General features: G+C 32.7%; 2 protein-coding genes across 2 annotated transcripts; both read right to left on the bottom strand.

The window, feature by feature from the left end:
- Positions 1-4,849: 4,849 nt before the first annotated feature.
- Positions 4,850-6,631, bottom strand: LOC142605994 (putative carbohydrate esterase At4g34215). The gene is made up of 2 exons (XM_075777420.1): positions 5,974-6,631; positions 4,850-5,128 (listed from the first exon to the last, which is right to left on the bottom strand). The coding sequence occupies exons 1-2, from the start codon at positions 6,559-6,561 to the stop codon at positions 4,850-4,852; spliced, it is 867 nt and encodes a 288-aa protein (XP_075633535.1). The 5' UTR covers positions 6,562-6,631.
- A 4,435-nt stretch (positions 6,632-11,066) lies between these two features.
- LOC142620112 (mannose-P-dolichol utilization defect 1 protein homolog 2) lies at positions 11,067-15,890 on the bottom strand. Its single transcript, XM_075793539.1, has 8 exons — positions 15,583-15,890; positions 14,946-15,099; positions 13,755-13,827; positions 13,584-13,650; positions 13,296-13,355; positions 12,753-12,813; positions 12,625-12,666; positions 11,067-11,414 (listed from the first exon to the last, which is right to left on the bottom strand). The coding sequence occupies exons 1-8, from the start codon at positions 15,727-15,729 to the stop codon at positions 11,311-11,313; spliced, it is 708 nt and encodes a 235-aa protein (XP_075649654.1). The 5' UTR covers positions 15,730-15,890; the 3' UTR covers positions 11,067-11,310.
- Between the last annotated feature and the right edge of the window lie 1,153 nt (positions 15,891-17,043).

The following is a 17,043-nucleotide window of genomic DNA, read 5'->3' as shown; positions in this document are numbered from 1 at the left end:
ATAAAAATAAAATAAAAATGACATGTTCGTAAGTCATGTCAAATATTAACTACAAGTCTACAAATAATCTAGAATTCTCTTGAAATGGTAAGAGATTCTTTTAAGGTGAATATTTAGCTTTTTATATATGATGCCATGGTGTGAAATTTTTGGTAAAATTTTCTTCTCGTCATCACCAGTGGGCATAGGCCAATGGTCAGACTATGTAAATCTTTAATATTTGTTTGCGGGATTTTTCTAAAACCCAGACCAATTTTCACAATCATTCTTGTATGAGAATGTTGTTAGGAGGCCCATTCCATACAACAAAATTATGTATTTGATCATATTTGTTATCATTATCACAAATCTCATGGTGAAAGTCAGAAAACTATCATTTTTGCACAATTATAGGTCGCATAATATTTCTAAAGATTTTTAGGTTTTACTGCTATGGGTTCCATAAAAACCATAGCTGATAGTTGTTGCAACGGCCATCAAAAAAAAAAAAAAAACTTACTAAGTTACAACCCCCACCTATCCCGCGAGCGTTCAAATTTTTATCTCGAGTACAAGTATTTTTTTGTCTGAATACAAGTATACACAATACAAGTACAACACTATAATGAAAAAAGAAAAGAACTATATTGCCAAGGTTGAAGGTAAAAAAGTGTTCTTATGTGATGTCACGTAGCCTTTTCATTTGCAAAAACTAAGAAGGCATATATGGAAGGTCAAATTGAGAGTCAAATTCTAATTATTGCTCTTAAAAGATATTTAATTTTAGACAAAATTTAGTTATAAAATTAGTTGTAGTATACTTAATATCTTTTTATTAGATTTGAATTTTGACAAATTCACCGTTGAATTACATATTCTTCTTATATCCCTATACTTACAAAATTTCTAGAAATTAAAAATCAATAGCTATATCTTCAATAAATTGTTTAAATTACAAATTTTTATAGTTTAAAATTATGCATAAAATATAAGCTTATAAATCATATAGTAAATAACATATAATTGACACAAAAGTTTATATATATATATATATTTTTTTTTTTTTTGAGAAAGTTGACATATATATTTAGAGTGTAAAGAACATACAATTAACGGTTTGATTTTTAAAATATGTAGTAATGTTTATTTTGTTGAGTAAGGTTGTAGTATTATGCAACAACCAATTTTGTAACTAAACTTTATCTTTTAATCTTTATTTTTCACAAGCTCATTTTTTTTACTTTCAAACTTCCATCCGAAGTAGATGTTTACAGCAATAAATTTTTTAATATGTAAAAGTAAAATGAAGAAAATTTGAAGGTTAAATTTTTTTTTTTTCAAAAATTGAGATTAAAAGTGACTTTTGAAACTTTTTCAATTTAATTTATGAAAATTGTCGATTGAGTTTGGGGCCTAGCAGCTTAAGGGATATAGAGTCTATTCTTTCTCTGGAGATGGTTTTTGTGCCATAATTTTTATCACCGACTTATGTGACGGTAATTGATGGAGGACAAATGATAGATCGATGTGAAAGTAATAGTTCATAAATTAAGGGATGTCCAAAAAACACCCATTAATCAGACCTATTATTAAATTGTGGTAAATAATATGGTCCTAAAAATACAGAAATACATGTTATAAGGTAAATAGGAGTGTAACCATTTGTGAACTATTTTAATTTTTTTTTTTTGGGCTGAAATTTCAAATTTGTGGACACAGTAGTACTTTTTTTCTTACAAAGGGACATGTAGTCCTTATTCTAAGCTAATGAATTTCCTGCCATTAGACATTCGCAGCTACGTCACCACAACTTTTTTTCTATGAATTGCGGTGGTCCTCATAGTTGATTAGTCCCATCACTTTAAAATTACACCAAACTTTGTCCTTATAATGGCCCGCCATAAGCAATTCTTGCCTCTTGCTTGTCTCACTCTCGCCCTCTATTTTAATGAAGCTGCCTAGCACCTTCTGAACTCTAGAAGAACATCAGATATATACATCTGCTGAAACCTGTCTAAACTCAAGTTCCTACTTGTTTATGAAAACCAAATACAAGTTAATGGTCATCAAATAAATTAGAGTACACACTTTGTCCCATTGATGGTAACAATTCACTGCTCGGTTTGATGGCTCATCATAGCAATAGAAGAAAACAGAGGTATATCACTAAACAACTCAGATTGGGGAATCCAAGTTACTGTATAGAGTTGAGATAAGAAATGGAAGGACAAGTTTATTTTTAAAAAAAAGAGAAATGAAGCAAAATACTTGTTAAACATTTATTTAAGAGTGAACCAATTCTCACCCCTTTTTAACCACAAAAATTTAAGTGTTACTTAATGGCTAACAATCATAAACATTGGAAAGGGTTCATATAGTAATTCTAGTACTACAATTAATTTCGCAACTTTGCCTTAAGTGGTGTAATCTTGGAGTTATCATTTTATTTCCACCACTTATAACTTGCCTATGTGGCAAAAGTAGTGGAAATTGTTGTAGCACTAGATTTAGTCGGTTTGATAGGGCTCTCAAACTCCAAAATATGAGTTTAGGCCTGAAGAATTCGTCTTGGGTCTAGGCTTCTGGACATATTTGTGCTCTTGGCTAACATAGGATAGAGCTCTTAGGTTGAACCTCACCATTAGGGATGACAATTGATAAAGTTCCACTTGAAGCGGGGGAGTAGGTTGGATGTGTACACATACTAGGTCGAGCAATATGAGCAAATTCCATCCTTGCCTTGCTATCTCTTTGGGCGGAGAAAATCGTGCGGAGTAGGGCAAGTCAAGCGAGGCAAAAGATCTTTTGCCATCCTTACTTGTGATCACCTTAACTCAACTAATATGGGAGTCAATCGTGCACCTCTCCTCAGTATCAATTGAATGGTACGAGATGTTGACCTACTGAAGGAGCTTGCTCAAAAGGCCAGTATGAGATTTTAAATTGCTCGACAATCGACCATTCACAAACTCAATGAGTGCATAAAAATGTTGTGTCATTATGGGACTTAGGAGAAATGAATTTGCTCCGATAAAAACTGACTATATTAGTAGTTGTGAAAAACAATGAAAAATGTTGTCCCTACTCCCTAGTATTATGCTACTTCATCAAAAACCCATAGCTACCTTAAGACAAATCAGACTATGTGGAACATAGATTAACCCATAGCTGCCATAATTTGTAAGTATATGATGACAGAATATGAAGTCACTTTTATTTGCCAAATTTCCATGATAGTAACAAGAGAATGCTGGTCCAGGTTGACGAGAGCACAAGATAGGGATGGTGCACCCCGCGGTGGAGCCAAGTATAGAGAGATTGAAAGCTACAAATAATAGGGCAAAAGAGCATCCCACTCTTTTGCAAAGTTCATCCATGGCATGGTCCTCCCATACCCTACAATTTATCACCCTTTCCTTCCTTATCTCTACGGATAGAACATTCTAACCCAAAAAAATCTTCTCCATTTGTGCAACCATATACCTAAAACCCATCAGATGGGCATATCCAAATTTATGTTAATCACCTTACAATTTACTGCATCCCCAGCCTCAAATTGGAGCACTTGATTTCATTACATTAACATCATTGCTTACACTATATTAAACATGTCTCATCAAATCTTGGATTTAAGCTGTTCCATTAATGACATGATTGGCTGATAATCGCCATCAAATATGTACATATGCATGCTCTATCCCCATCAACAAATCCATAAGGAAATTTCCACCTAAAACTACAAATTAAAAAAATGCATAGAATAAAGAGTTTTGTAATTTAACTGGTTAGCACTTTTTAATATCTCATTTCCTAAACGTGCAATTATATATTATATAAAAAATAAAAAATAAAAAATCATAGAAGTTAGAGAGAAGATTACCAATTAGGCCCTAACTACAATAAAGTACTAGTGTGTCACATATGAAACACTTTGGAAGCCAAAATCAAATATTGAAATTGGATCTTTGGACTAGGAATTGGATGCTTTAATTCTAAAGCTAGACTGGTTGCTTTTAAAACTAACGGATTTAAACTGGAGCTATGGACATGGGTTGTCCAAAATAATAGAAACCATATAAATTAAAAGAAAGGTGTCCAGATTCCCTAAAATCGGCATCCCAAGTCAATTTCAAGTGTGTACGATCCAACAAAGCATAAAATTCTAAGATTAACAGTACTTGGGCAAACATGATTTTGCAGGGTGTCTAAACATCTTCTTCTTCTTTTTTTTACCCTGTTTTTTTAGTTGAAAACATCAACTTTGTTTTATACTAAAGAAAACGATAAACATCCTACTTTTTCCCACGACTTATTAGGATGATTATTCGTTAAAATTAGAATAATATCATTTCTATATGAACCCATTTAATATTAGTTTTATAAGTTTTATTATACACCAATCATGTCATATCAATCATTCTAAAAAAAAAAATCATGTCATATCAATATATGAAATTTTTGGATCTATAATAACAACCCACTCACAAACATTGATTCATTGCACAGAACTTATAACATTCTCTCTGCAATAAAAGCACAAACTTTTCCCATACACCCACACACAAAAAGCCTTAACTAACGTTAACAAAGCAAAATACAATTTGGATGGCCATTAAAACAATAACTAGGTAACTAAATATAATCTCATAGTACTTACAATTAAAATTGTCCCTCTCATTCTTTCAAAAAAAATTTGTCTCTCTAAAAAAGAAAAAAGGAAAAAACTTCACTCAATAAAATCTCAAAAAATGATTTTAACTATAGTTCTTTGCTAAATTATTTAAAGAATCCTGCACACTGGTCAAACAGGCTGCACCCTCCTCCCAAAAAAATTAAATTATATATATGCTCGAGCATATATTTTTCGTTATTATGAATTTTTATTAATAAAATATATTGTCGTAGAATAAGAAATTCGGTACCCAAACTTTCTACTGCCAACCCATTTATGTTTTGGTCTGAAAGAAAGAAAGGTATGGGCCAACATCTGGCCCAAGCGAACTGCACCTTCAGTATTCAAATGGAGTCCATCCAGCCCAAGAGGAAGTCCCCAAGCATCAACAGTCCTAACATTTTTTAGACATAAAAAAAGTTGGGCCTGTCTTACAGTTGTTATAAGATCGGAGTGATACCCTGATGCAAGTGCGACCTGCACAACAAAGTCCACGCAAAAAACACACAATCTGCTAGAATTTAAAACAGTTGACAGAAAGTCTTTAGGCAAAAGGGAAAAACTTGGCTAAACTTCAATTTTTTACGCCCTTAAATTTTACTTCAATTTTTAAATTAGTCTTTAAGATTTAATGTTTGTCAATTCAATTTTTTACTTTGTAAAAAAATAAGTCATAATAACAAACTAAGCCAATCTACTATTTTCGTCCAAATATGTTTGATTAATATTCAATATCAACTATCAAGAGCTTTGTAGCTCAATTAATTGGCACTTCATAGTATTTTCAATGGAAACCGTGTTTAAATCTCCTCTCTCTCGTTGTAACAATTGAATTATTAAAAAAAAATTAAAAAGAAAACATAGGATGTCATTTAAAAGTTCTTTTTTTTTTAATTACAAATTTAATTGAAAGCTTTCTTAAAAATGTGTCATTAAATAGATCTTATTGTTTAGTGAGTGTTATTTAAAAATTAAAAGATAAAGCTTAAATAACTTCATTAGCTATCAGGTTTGGATAGAATAACCAAACTAACCAATTTGAAAAAGTAAGGGATTAAGGGCCCATTTGGATGGAGGGAAAGTGGATGGCAATAAGGTAAAGTTGGCTGAAAATAAACTAATTTTAAGTCAAATTTACCATACTCGACACTACTTCCCATCAATCCAAAAACTCACTATAAATTGACTAACATTAAATCTTAAGCACTAAAAGTAAAAAGTCAAAGGGCTAAATTGAATTGTAACCATACTTTTACTTTAAAAAAAAAATCAACATAGATGAGAATTGAATGAAGTCAAATCAATAAGATAAAAAGCCATACCTGGACTATTGGCAGATCAGGAAGATGCAAGTCATCCCGAAGGTCATTGAAAAACTTGGGCAATCTTGTCTCGTATAAAAGGGCATCTTCTGTGCTATTTGTATCAGTTTCCCCTTGAAACCAAAGGAGGCCTTTAATTTTCCCACCACACTTTGTGGATGCATGGGCCCTCTGTACCAAGTTATCATAAAGCTTAGACCCACGAGCCCATTGCTTTAGTCCAGTCCCTCCTCTGGCACAAGGCACCAGACCAATCACACCCATGTTGGGTTCCATGGCTAGAACTGTTTTGGCAAAAGACATTCCAGGTCCAATCCCACAACGTTTTCCTTCATCAACTTCCTTGTGCAGAGGCTCATGGGCTTCGAACCATGTGTGGTTTAAGCCGAGTTGAAGAATGTTAGGACTACTAGGAGTAGCTTGACCAGGCACGATGACTCCACGTCCAGCCATGTTGGATTGGCCGGCTAAAAGAAAAATACTACTGGGGAATTTTGGTTCTTGGGCCATCATAGAAGGATTAGGGAGGACTATGAAGACTAAGAAAACTAAGGAGAAAAACACGTTGAAAGTTTTGATGTTTCTCATGTTGAAAGCAATACGAAGATGGGTGTTTTATTTTATAATAAAAAGTGAAGATGGCTTTGCAGAATTAGGTTTTTTTCAAGAGGAATCGTAGAAGTACTTGGGTTTTTGGTAGTGTGTTAGTTATATAAGTCTATGGGTACGTTGGCTAGTTTGTTTTGGATTAGAAGTAATTAACCTTGTTTCATTTAACTAGATAGATTTTCATAATTCTGAAGAATTTCGAGGGAATTAAAAATCTTGGTTATCTATACAACTAAGTAGGAATTTAAGATAAGATTTTTGAAATTACAGCATTGAGAAAATTAGAAATCTTGGTTATCCCAACTTCAAAAGAATTAGGAGTCTTACCTAAAATTTTATCTCCCACCTTAACAACCTAAAACCAGCATCCTGAAAATATTTTCATAAATTTATTAGATTCACAACTTATGGCAATAAATTATCTACTTAACCTGGTGTATTCATTCTGACGCTAAATTTGTAACGGAAGAGACCTATTATAGAGATTGTTTGCAGATACCAATTTAAAGGTCACCTCTCTATCCAATTATCCTTGCAATGACATATATTATATTATGATATGTATTAATTGAAGTGCAAATTAACATCTAAATAAGCCAATTTTTTTACCGAATTTAACATCTATAAGAAAAATTATAAGCAAACAAAGCAACTTGCTATACACGGATAGCAATAAAAATAACACATGCATATCAACAAATTTGCATAAGCAACACTCAATACTTTTAACTACAGGAAGAAAATTATAATTTTGGCTTCAAAAAACACACCTAGAAAGTTTCCAAGTTGGCCTCAATTTCGATTTTGTTAAAATTAAGTTCATGTGAGACTCATCTATAACTTCTACTATATATAGGATTATATCGTATCAAAAAATAAATACCTTCTCCAACTCAAAAGAAAACGAAACAAAAAATAAAAAGAACAAAAGAAGAAAGTAGACAAGACACTTACACCTTTTTAAAGTTACACACTTTTCCTTTCACTTTTATCTAATAGATATTTTAAATTGGTCTTGACTTCATAGTTTATGCAACCATTTCTTTGTTGTATTTCTCTCTTTCTTTTTTCTAAACATTTTGTTGTTTTCCCATTCATATAGTCCACGTCATCCCATGGTTTTATTACTCAGATTGAAGATAATATATTTTAGGTATATAACGGTACCAATTGCATGGATTCCTAAGAGAAAGTTGTTGCAAGGAATTCCTAAGAGAAAGTTGCTAAGAATCATATGACGATGTTTACTCAAGTATAACCCCGTAGACGCAGTTCATGGAGAAGCCATGGTGACCGTAACATAGAACCTATGAGTCTAGGAGTGATCTAATTAGGGAAGCCTTTTTAAACTAAAGCACCTGTGAGATATGGCCTGTTTGGGCTATGAGATAATGGAACAAGAATATAGATTTTATTTGCCCGTCATTGTTATCCGTTGGATACAAAACCCTTCTTTTTTTCATAACACAATTAAATTCAACTATATAATATATTAGTCAATACAAAGGAACTTAAGATATGATCGATGAGACTCAGACAGATATCAAAATATTTACTTTAATGAATAATAAATATCAAAGTTGATTCAAATTATACCGATTTCCAACATGTGTTTGCCCAACTACACTTATACCACCACTGAGTTGACCCAGATGGTACCTTCCTATGCCTTAAGTGCTTGAAGAAGCAATATTGGGGAATTTCGGTTCTTGGGCCATCATAGAAGGATCAGGGAGGACTATGCAGACTAAGAAGACTAAGAAGAAAAACATGTTGAAAGCTTTGATTTTTCGCATGTTGAAAAGCAATTCCAAGATGTGTATTTTTTTTAATAATAAAAGGTGAAGATGGCTTTGCAGAATTAGGTTTTTTTCAAGTGGAATCGTAGAAGTACTTGGTTTTTGGTAGTGTAATAGTTCTATAAGCCTATGGGTACATTAGCTAGTTCGTTTTGGATTAGAATTAATTATCCTTCCTTATTTCATCCACCTAGGTAGATTTTCAAAATTATCGAGAATTTTGAGGGAATTAGAAATCTTGATTATCTATAAAACTAGGTAGGAATTTAAGATAAGATTTTCGAAATTATCCAGCATTTTGAGAAAATTAAAAATCTTAGTTATCCCAATTTCGAGGGAACTAGGAGTCTTACTTAAAATGAAGAAATTAATTTCATCTCCTGCAGTTGAGCATCAAGTTGGATTTTGTTGCCTCAAGTAATATATATGGATTTTTATAAGTTTGAAGTTGAAAATTTGTTGGGCTTGGTGTTTCATTATCAAATTCAATATCTGATTTTTTTTTAAATCAATATTTGAACTTCTTTATAAAAAAAAAAATCAATATTTGAAGTCAAATCAAATTTCTAATTTGGATTCAATATTAATTATAGATTTTGGAGATCTTGTTTGATAGAATGTTTGATATTGAAATTTTTTTTGTGTGCTTGGTGTTTCATTATCAAATTCAATATTTGATTTTTTTTTTAAATCAATATTTGAATCTTCTTTTAAAAAGAAAATAAATATTTGAAGTCAATAATTTAGATTCAGTATTAATTATAGATTTTGGAAATCTTGTGTGATAGAATTTTTTTTTTTAAGTTGATAATATTTAACTACAGCAAGAAAATTAAAGTTGATAATATTTAATTTATTTTAAAATTAATCCGTCCCACAGCCATCTAGTAGTTCACAAATATGTTTAGAAGTATGAACTTAGATGGGTAGTCCAAGGCTTCATGAAAACCCAAAGATTTGCCAAAATTTTGTTTGCAGTCATAACTATATAAAAGAGGAAATGATTAAGTCTAAATCTGAAATTCTATCAAACATGAAAATTCTAATTTTGGCTTCAAAAAAACAGACCTAAAAAGCTTCCAAGTTTCCCTTATCTCATCCCCCTTCCCCTATGTGTGTGTATATATATGTGTGTGTGTGTGTGTGTGTTTCTCAAAAAAAAAGAAAAAGCTTCCAAGTTAGTCTTAATTTCGATTTTGTTAAAATTAAGTTCATGTGAGGCTCATCTATAACTTCTACTATATATAAGATTATATCGTATCAAAAAATAAATACCTTCTCCAACTCAAAAGAAAACGAAACAAGGAAAGAAAAAAAAACAAAAGAAACAAGTAGACAAGACACTTATACTTTCTTAAAGTTATATACTTTTCTTTCTCTTTTATCTAACATATATTTTAAATTGGTCTTGACTTCATAGTTTATACTACTATTTCTTTTTTTCTTTTTTCTTTTTTCTAAACACGTCCATACTAAAATGTTGTTTTCTCATTCATATTGTCCACGTCATACCATGGTTATATTACCCAGATTGAAGATTACATATTTTAGGTATATAACCATACCAATTGCATGGATTCCTAAGAGAGTTTTTAAGAATCATATGATGATGTTTACGTAAGTATAACCCCACAAGGTAGACGCAGTTCATGTAGAAGCCGAGGTGGCCGCAACATAGAACCTATAAGTCTAGGAGTGATCGAATTAGGGAAGCCGTGTTAAACTAAAACACCTGTGAGTGTGAGGTATGGCCTGCTTGGGCCATGAGATAATGGAACAAGAATATAAATTTTATTTGTCAGTCATTGTTATCCGCTGGATACAAAACCCTTTTTCTTTTTCTTTTTTCATAACACAATTAAATTCAACTATATAATTTATCAGTCAATACAAGGGAACTTAAGATATGATCGATGAGACTCAGTCAGATATCAAAATATTTACTTGAATGAATAATAAATATCAAAGTTGATTCAAATTATACCAATTTCAAACATGTGTTTGTCCAACTACACTTATACCGCCACTGAGTTGACCCAGATGGTACCTTCCTATGCCTTAAGTGCATGAAGAAGCACTGGTCTCGATTTGAGCTTGGGGAGAGATGGCGTATTTATGTAATAATATTTCTAACCAATTCAAAAACAAAACAAAACCTGCACTGAGCATTCATGCTCGTGCATATCTCAAAATATGCCATTTGCCCAACCTGTAATGGTGGGCTTGGGTTCTCAAAAGTATGAAGGCTTCTTTATATATACATTAATGAAAAAGAAGCAGTAGAAGAAGAAGAAGAAGAAGAAGAAGAAGAAGAAGAAGATGATATAGCATGGAGTGATTCAGGGTAGCATCAACACTACATATAATTACATATACATTCCATTAATGAAGAAGAAGAAGAAGAAGAAGAAGATATAGCATGGAGTGATTCAGACTCCAAAGGAGTTATTTGTAAATTGAATGTCTTAAATATAGCAACAGAAAATTATGTATAAAAAAAATGTGAATATCTTAAAAAGCAATTGAAATATGATATTTAAGGGGGAAAGAAAGAAGGGGGAATATTTTCCAATGAGTTCCCCAGGCCCAGGTAGTGGGTGAGGCAGCTTAGTAGGTGCAAAAAAATACTAATGAGATCCATGAGAAACTCTGATAAAGCTTTACTATAAAGTATAAAGGTTTTAATGCAAGGAGAAGAGGACCTTTTTTCTTTTTCTAATTTTATAATTCATTTAATAAACAATAAGAAATTATCAAATAGAAGTAGTTGCTAACATTTGTTTATGCATGCCCCACTTGGAACATCCATTGATACGTTTGAGTTCAGCTACACTCGAAGAAAGATGACACCTTAAGTACTGATGAACTTGTGAAGTTGGCCAGTTGCACCACCTGCTGAGGATGACTGATGACACCACGTCTTCTTGTTCTACTTCTTTTTCTTCTCTTCTGTGGCACGAGCATTTCGGTACAAAAGTATCTGACTCAGGATGGTACCATTGGTTGCAATACCAATTGCAGAGCCCATAACAACTTCAAAAGAATTAAGGATAGCAATTGGTTTATGCACAATAAACAAAAAAACTGCCATCAAAAGCTTAAGTAAGACATAGAAATCATTAGTGTACATAGTGTTGATAAACAAGAAATAGGTTGGGGAAGCATGAATTAAAAGACCCAGTGGAATGGAGCAGAATTTTTTGAACCAGTACAATCTTCATGTAGACAAAATCATACCTATTGTTTTATTTAGCATCTTTTATGACACCAAAGTTACTAGAAGACTATCCTTTTCCACATAAAATTGAATTTTATTAGGATGCAATAATAACAACATGAAATAGTTTTTCTTATACGAGAGCAATCAGTGATACAATGAAATCTGAAACAAGCCATCATAATACCCTTTTTTTTTTCTTTTGATAAGTGAAACAAGCCATCACAATACCTAAAACGCCATCACTTTTCAAAACACTAAGAACAAAAAGGCATAAAAACAAAATTTCCATTTTGTTCCCTTTAATGCTGCATTCATAGTATTTTCACAACAATTTCAAAAAAATCCTAAGAAGTAAGTTGTTATTAGTCAGTAAAAAGTAATATAAGTGGTACGCCTAAATCAGTAATACAATGAAATCTGAAACAAGCCATCATAATACCCTTTTTTTTTTCTTTTGATAAGTGAAACAAGCCATCACAATACCTGAATCGCCATCACTTTTTAAAACACTAAGACCAAAAAGGCATAAAAAACAAAATTTGCCTTTTGTTCCCATTTTTGCGCCAGGTGAATTTTATTGCACCCGATGGGATTTGAGCCCCCACCACCCCATTCTTATGGGGGATGGATGTGCCATTTAGCCTTTATAAAACAAGTAATGCTACATTCATAGTATTTTCACAACAATTTCAAAAAAATCCTAAAAAGTAAGTTGTTATTAGTGGGTAAAATGTAATGTAAGTGGTAGGCCTAGATTAGAACCAGTAACAACTTACCACCTAGGATTTTGTGAAGTTATTTGAAAATATTGTGGATGTATCATTAGTCTTATAAAATATTCCAAATCAATGATTTTTTTTTTCATTAAAATCATCATTTTTAAGAATATAATGCTAGAGGCTCCCAAGTTACAACGGTTATCTTCTCAAATCTGAAACTCATCAAGTCATCATCAGCATTGTTTAAAAAACTCATTAGAGATATTCAACAGAAATCACATTTAAGAATATGAAACAAGGATACCACTTCTTGGTGCTTTTTCCTGGAGACTGGTAAAAACTCTCACTGCAAAAGAAAGAAGTAAATTCAGCACTTCTATAAATAAATAGGTAATACATTAACAGCACTATCAACTAAAAAGATAGATTTACCAATGGAACCGGCAAAATTCATAAAACATGTCAAGAAGCTGAGCTCGCCTGTACTTTTATTCTGCTCAGAGAAGGTTTGTTCACCAAAACATGAGTAAATAGGCTACAAACATGTGTGATCTCAAAGTAACTGAAAATCGACAGGCAAAAGATTGTATAAATTGGTCAGTAAACAGAATAAAATGGGAACACAGGATTGCCTCATCCAGAAAGTGATCCAATCATCCTTTAATTTACTCACCCACAAACTGGAGTGCATTTAGTAGCTTACATGCACATTGCTGGTTCGAGATTCACTCTAGTACAAATTTACACTCATGATATATCGGTATATTTATTAAGATTTAATGAAGTTATAGAGTGTTGGGTTTGAGAACAGAGTGGAGAGTGGGCCTGAATTTTCATATTAGTATTTAACAAGGAAATTTATACAATCTTTGCAAAGTTTGAAAGTAAGAAATGCAGTTAGTACATTATTTGAGAGCTCAGCAAGTAATAACATCCAATCTAACAGCATAATAGGGCTTTCATGAATTAACTTACCGAAAAGTTTGCCCATATCTGCGGGATCCTGGCAAAGAGAAAAATTGCATGCTGAGATGCCTGTAAAAGATCTTTCCGCATTAGAAAAACTTCATACATAGATAGCCTTAGAACTCAAAGGACAGAAAAAGGTGTAAACAAGCCTGAAGATTGAAATGCATGTTTTAATGCAAATCAATAGCCCTATTAAGACAATGACAGAAAAATGCAAGGGAAAAAAAGAACAGAAAGAAACTCTGACAGTGTATGTTCAAGTACAGAGTAGAAGGGGGGGAAAATGCTACTCACATATAGTGCTTCAAAGAGAATGGGATCGATTTGCCCAGCCAAGATGGTAGGTGCTACAGCACAATATCTGAAAAGCCATCATATTAAGGAAGAGGTTGACCATATTTTTGGTATTCCAGAATGCAAATTCAAGACAAATCCAAAATATTATACTGAAAGTAAGAAGGATACAGTAATGCCCTGATCCATGTTGTGACACCCAAAGGTTGAGAATAATAGTAGATTATGGCAACCAAAATTATAGCTGCAACAGACAAGCAGAAGAGGAAGTTGTTAGATCCTTTAAAAATTGATATCGGCTTTTCTTATTGCGATAGTAATCTCATCCAAGGGGTCCAATAGACCAAACCAAAAGCCAGGTTTTTGCCTGACAGTAGAATTCAAGCAAAATAACTTCTTAAATATGGCAATTTAGGTCAGTTTCTAATGCATCCGCCCCACACCACGAGACAATAGAACTAGCATAAATCAATTTTGGGAGAGAACGTAAGGCAGTAAGATATGGTTGGTAACTACAAGATACTAAAGACACAAAAAAGTAAAATATTTTTTATGAGTAATATATTAGGGACAATCTAGTAATTCTAATAATGTAATAGAATTAACATTTTTTTATGGTAGGTAAGAAAACTTCATTGAAAGAGAAAGAAAGAGGCTACTTCATTAAAAGGATGAAATGGCAAATATGGTATCATAGCCAATGTATTCCTTAAACTGCTGCCCATCATAATTGACCACCATCAACCACCACACATCAAGCATTCAAGCCCTCTAATATTCCATCTGTCACCACACCTAAATTGCCTCATCTGCAATCATCGGCAATCACATTTTACCACCATCACATGCAATTCCAACGTTACCTATCCGCAATTCCAATGTTACCTATCCACAATTCCAACGTTACCTATCCCTGGAAGCCACACAAATTGAGTCACCTGACTCGGGTGACATTGTTCCCAGTTCAAAACATGTAAGCCATTGTCAGCCCCCACCATAACCATGACTCCACAGAATCCCAAATTCAGCAGCCACCGATCACACGTGACTTGTTATAACTCCTAGGGTGTCAATTCAACCTTTTATTCGTAAGTTACACACTCACAATGGGTATTAAACACAAGCCCTCACCCTCCAACCATTGTTGCAGGAGGAAGAAGCGTCATTTGCACCAGAGTCATTAGCTATGCAGGATCAAGTCTATGGGCCAGACAAGAACACATACAGTTCTACGCACACTCATGATGCAAGCACAGCTCATTACACCCACCCAACTCACAAGCACAACTTTGTACTTTGTTTTGAACACCCACATTACTACAATGCTTTAGATACAAAGCAAACATAGAATCGCCAACATACCTTGGACCAAAAGAAATGCCAACTCCCCATAAGCTGAAAAGGGAAGCCCTTGGTGGAGACAATACGCTAGTGCAATGGTGTAGCCAACTACTTCAAGCTCAAAGGCCACAACACTAAGGCCTCTGACACTTCCATGCTTCAAAATTTTCAAAATCTGCAAATCTCAAAACAAAAACCGCCATATCACTACCGACATCAACTCAATCAACCAAAAATCATTTCTTATAACATGTTACATCAGCAATCCATTAAATTCCTACGCCGCAATTTAAGTTCTCCAAATTGCTTTTCATTATTAAAAATTATTAATTCAATAGGATTTGAACCTATTATATCAAACATGGGACCTAGGATTTGCCGACATAAAACTTAACCAGTTGAGCTAACTTTAAAACCATGAAATGAGTTGTTGGTCATACAATTGATGAAAATTGATCTCACATGTTCCTTTGTTCGAGTCCTAAGCATTCCCTAAGATTAATTTTTGAATGTGACAAACACAATCCCCCAAATCTCAAGCACTGATTAAGTCAAAACCCTAAATTAGCAGTGAGATATGAAAATTCAAAGACATGATTATTCAAAATTAAAACTAAACTAAACAAGTATTTGAATTATGGATGTAGATGATACGTGCCTGGGGGAGTTTGACGGTGGTGGAGGCAGCGACGATGCAATAGCCGAGGAGCTTGGAAATGAGAGGCAGCAAGCAGTCTTTCTCTGGGATTTTGCCTTGGCGGAGCGAACCCAATGCACAACTAAAATCAATCCCTAGATATTCCATTTTCTCTATCTCTCTGTGTCTTTGATCCAAATAAATATGAGAGGGATTTCAATTTCAAGGGAAAAGGAACTAGCTGTAGTATTTTGTAAGTAAGAGCAGCTTCAATGTTTTATTCTTTACTATAATTTAAACCCAACACGTTGACCTGGGCTTGTTAGAGCTTGGAACTGCCAAATGGGATATGTAGGAGGGATTTTAGTATTAAAGTCCAAAAATCACCCAATATTGAAACTTGTAAAATTTTACAATTGCAAAAAAAAAATTACAATTCTACTACAGTGCCATCTTAAATTTAGTAAAAATTATAATATATTTTAATTAGTAAAGTAAAAGGGAGATCGGGGAGAAGAAAGAGAGAGTTGTATTGAAATATATTATATTATTTTAGTGGGTAATATATATTATTTTAATGAATAAAATAGGAAAATAAAAATTGGGATGTTGAGTGTATTGTAAAATGATATGGTATAATTGATATAATAGTTTTTTAGATGGTAAAATAGAATAGGATGACATTTTCTACTGTGAATGCTCTAAAGGGACATTTCCCTGTTTTCTGCTTCTTTTTTAAGATTTTTGTAATAGCTTTTTTAGTATAATTAGGATTATAAATTAATTGATTTGTTTTTAAATCGCTCTACTTAAGAAAAAATTTGTTTATATTCAATTTTTTTAGGCAAACAAGTCAAGTTTAAAGTTAAAATCCAACTTTATGCTCAAGCCTTCAACTATTAAACAAACCAAGTTCATATATAATAATATATTTGTGAACGGCCTTGTAAATTTTATTAAAATGTCATTCCTTGTCAAGATGAATGGGTGTATGATAGTATGAGTTTGCTTTATAGGATACACTCTATGCCCCAAAGGTTACATAAGCCTTTTGAGTGTGACATGTTTGCTCAACTAGTTTACAACCTTACTAATAATTAGCCTGTTTGCTTGACCGTTTCTTATACATCAATACAATACACCATATATTAAGCGGAAAAAAAAAATTTGTATCTGTAGTTTATTGGTTTATTTATGTAATTTTAAACTAATTGTTTGGTCAAAGGCCTTGTAGCTAAATTGACACCTCTCCATGTACAAAGTGATTTGGGGTCTAGGAGAAAAATGGTTCAAACTGTGGAGTTAGTAACATGTTGTAATTATTTCTTAAAAAAAAAAAAACTAATTGTTTGAATTAATGAACTTACTAGGTTTATATGGGAGGATGAAGTGTTGTTTGAAATTGTAGGTTATTGGCTCTTTAATAGTCAAGTAACACAGATGTGATATCAATATCTTTTTCTTTTCTTTTTTGAAACCGAT

Source organism: Castanea sativa, chromosome 1 (assembly GCF_040712315.1).
Source record: "Castanea sativa cultivar Marrone di Chiusa Pesio chromosome 1, ASM4071231v1".
Lineage (NCBI taxonomy): Eukaryota > Viridiplantae > Streptophyta > Magnoliopsida > Fagales > Fagaceae > Castanea > Castanea sativa.
The sequence above is the reverse complement of the archived record's forward strand: the minus strand, read 5'-3'. Positions and strand labels throughout refer to the sequence as shown.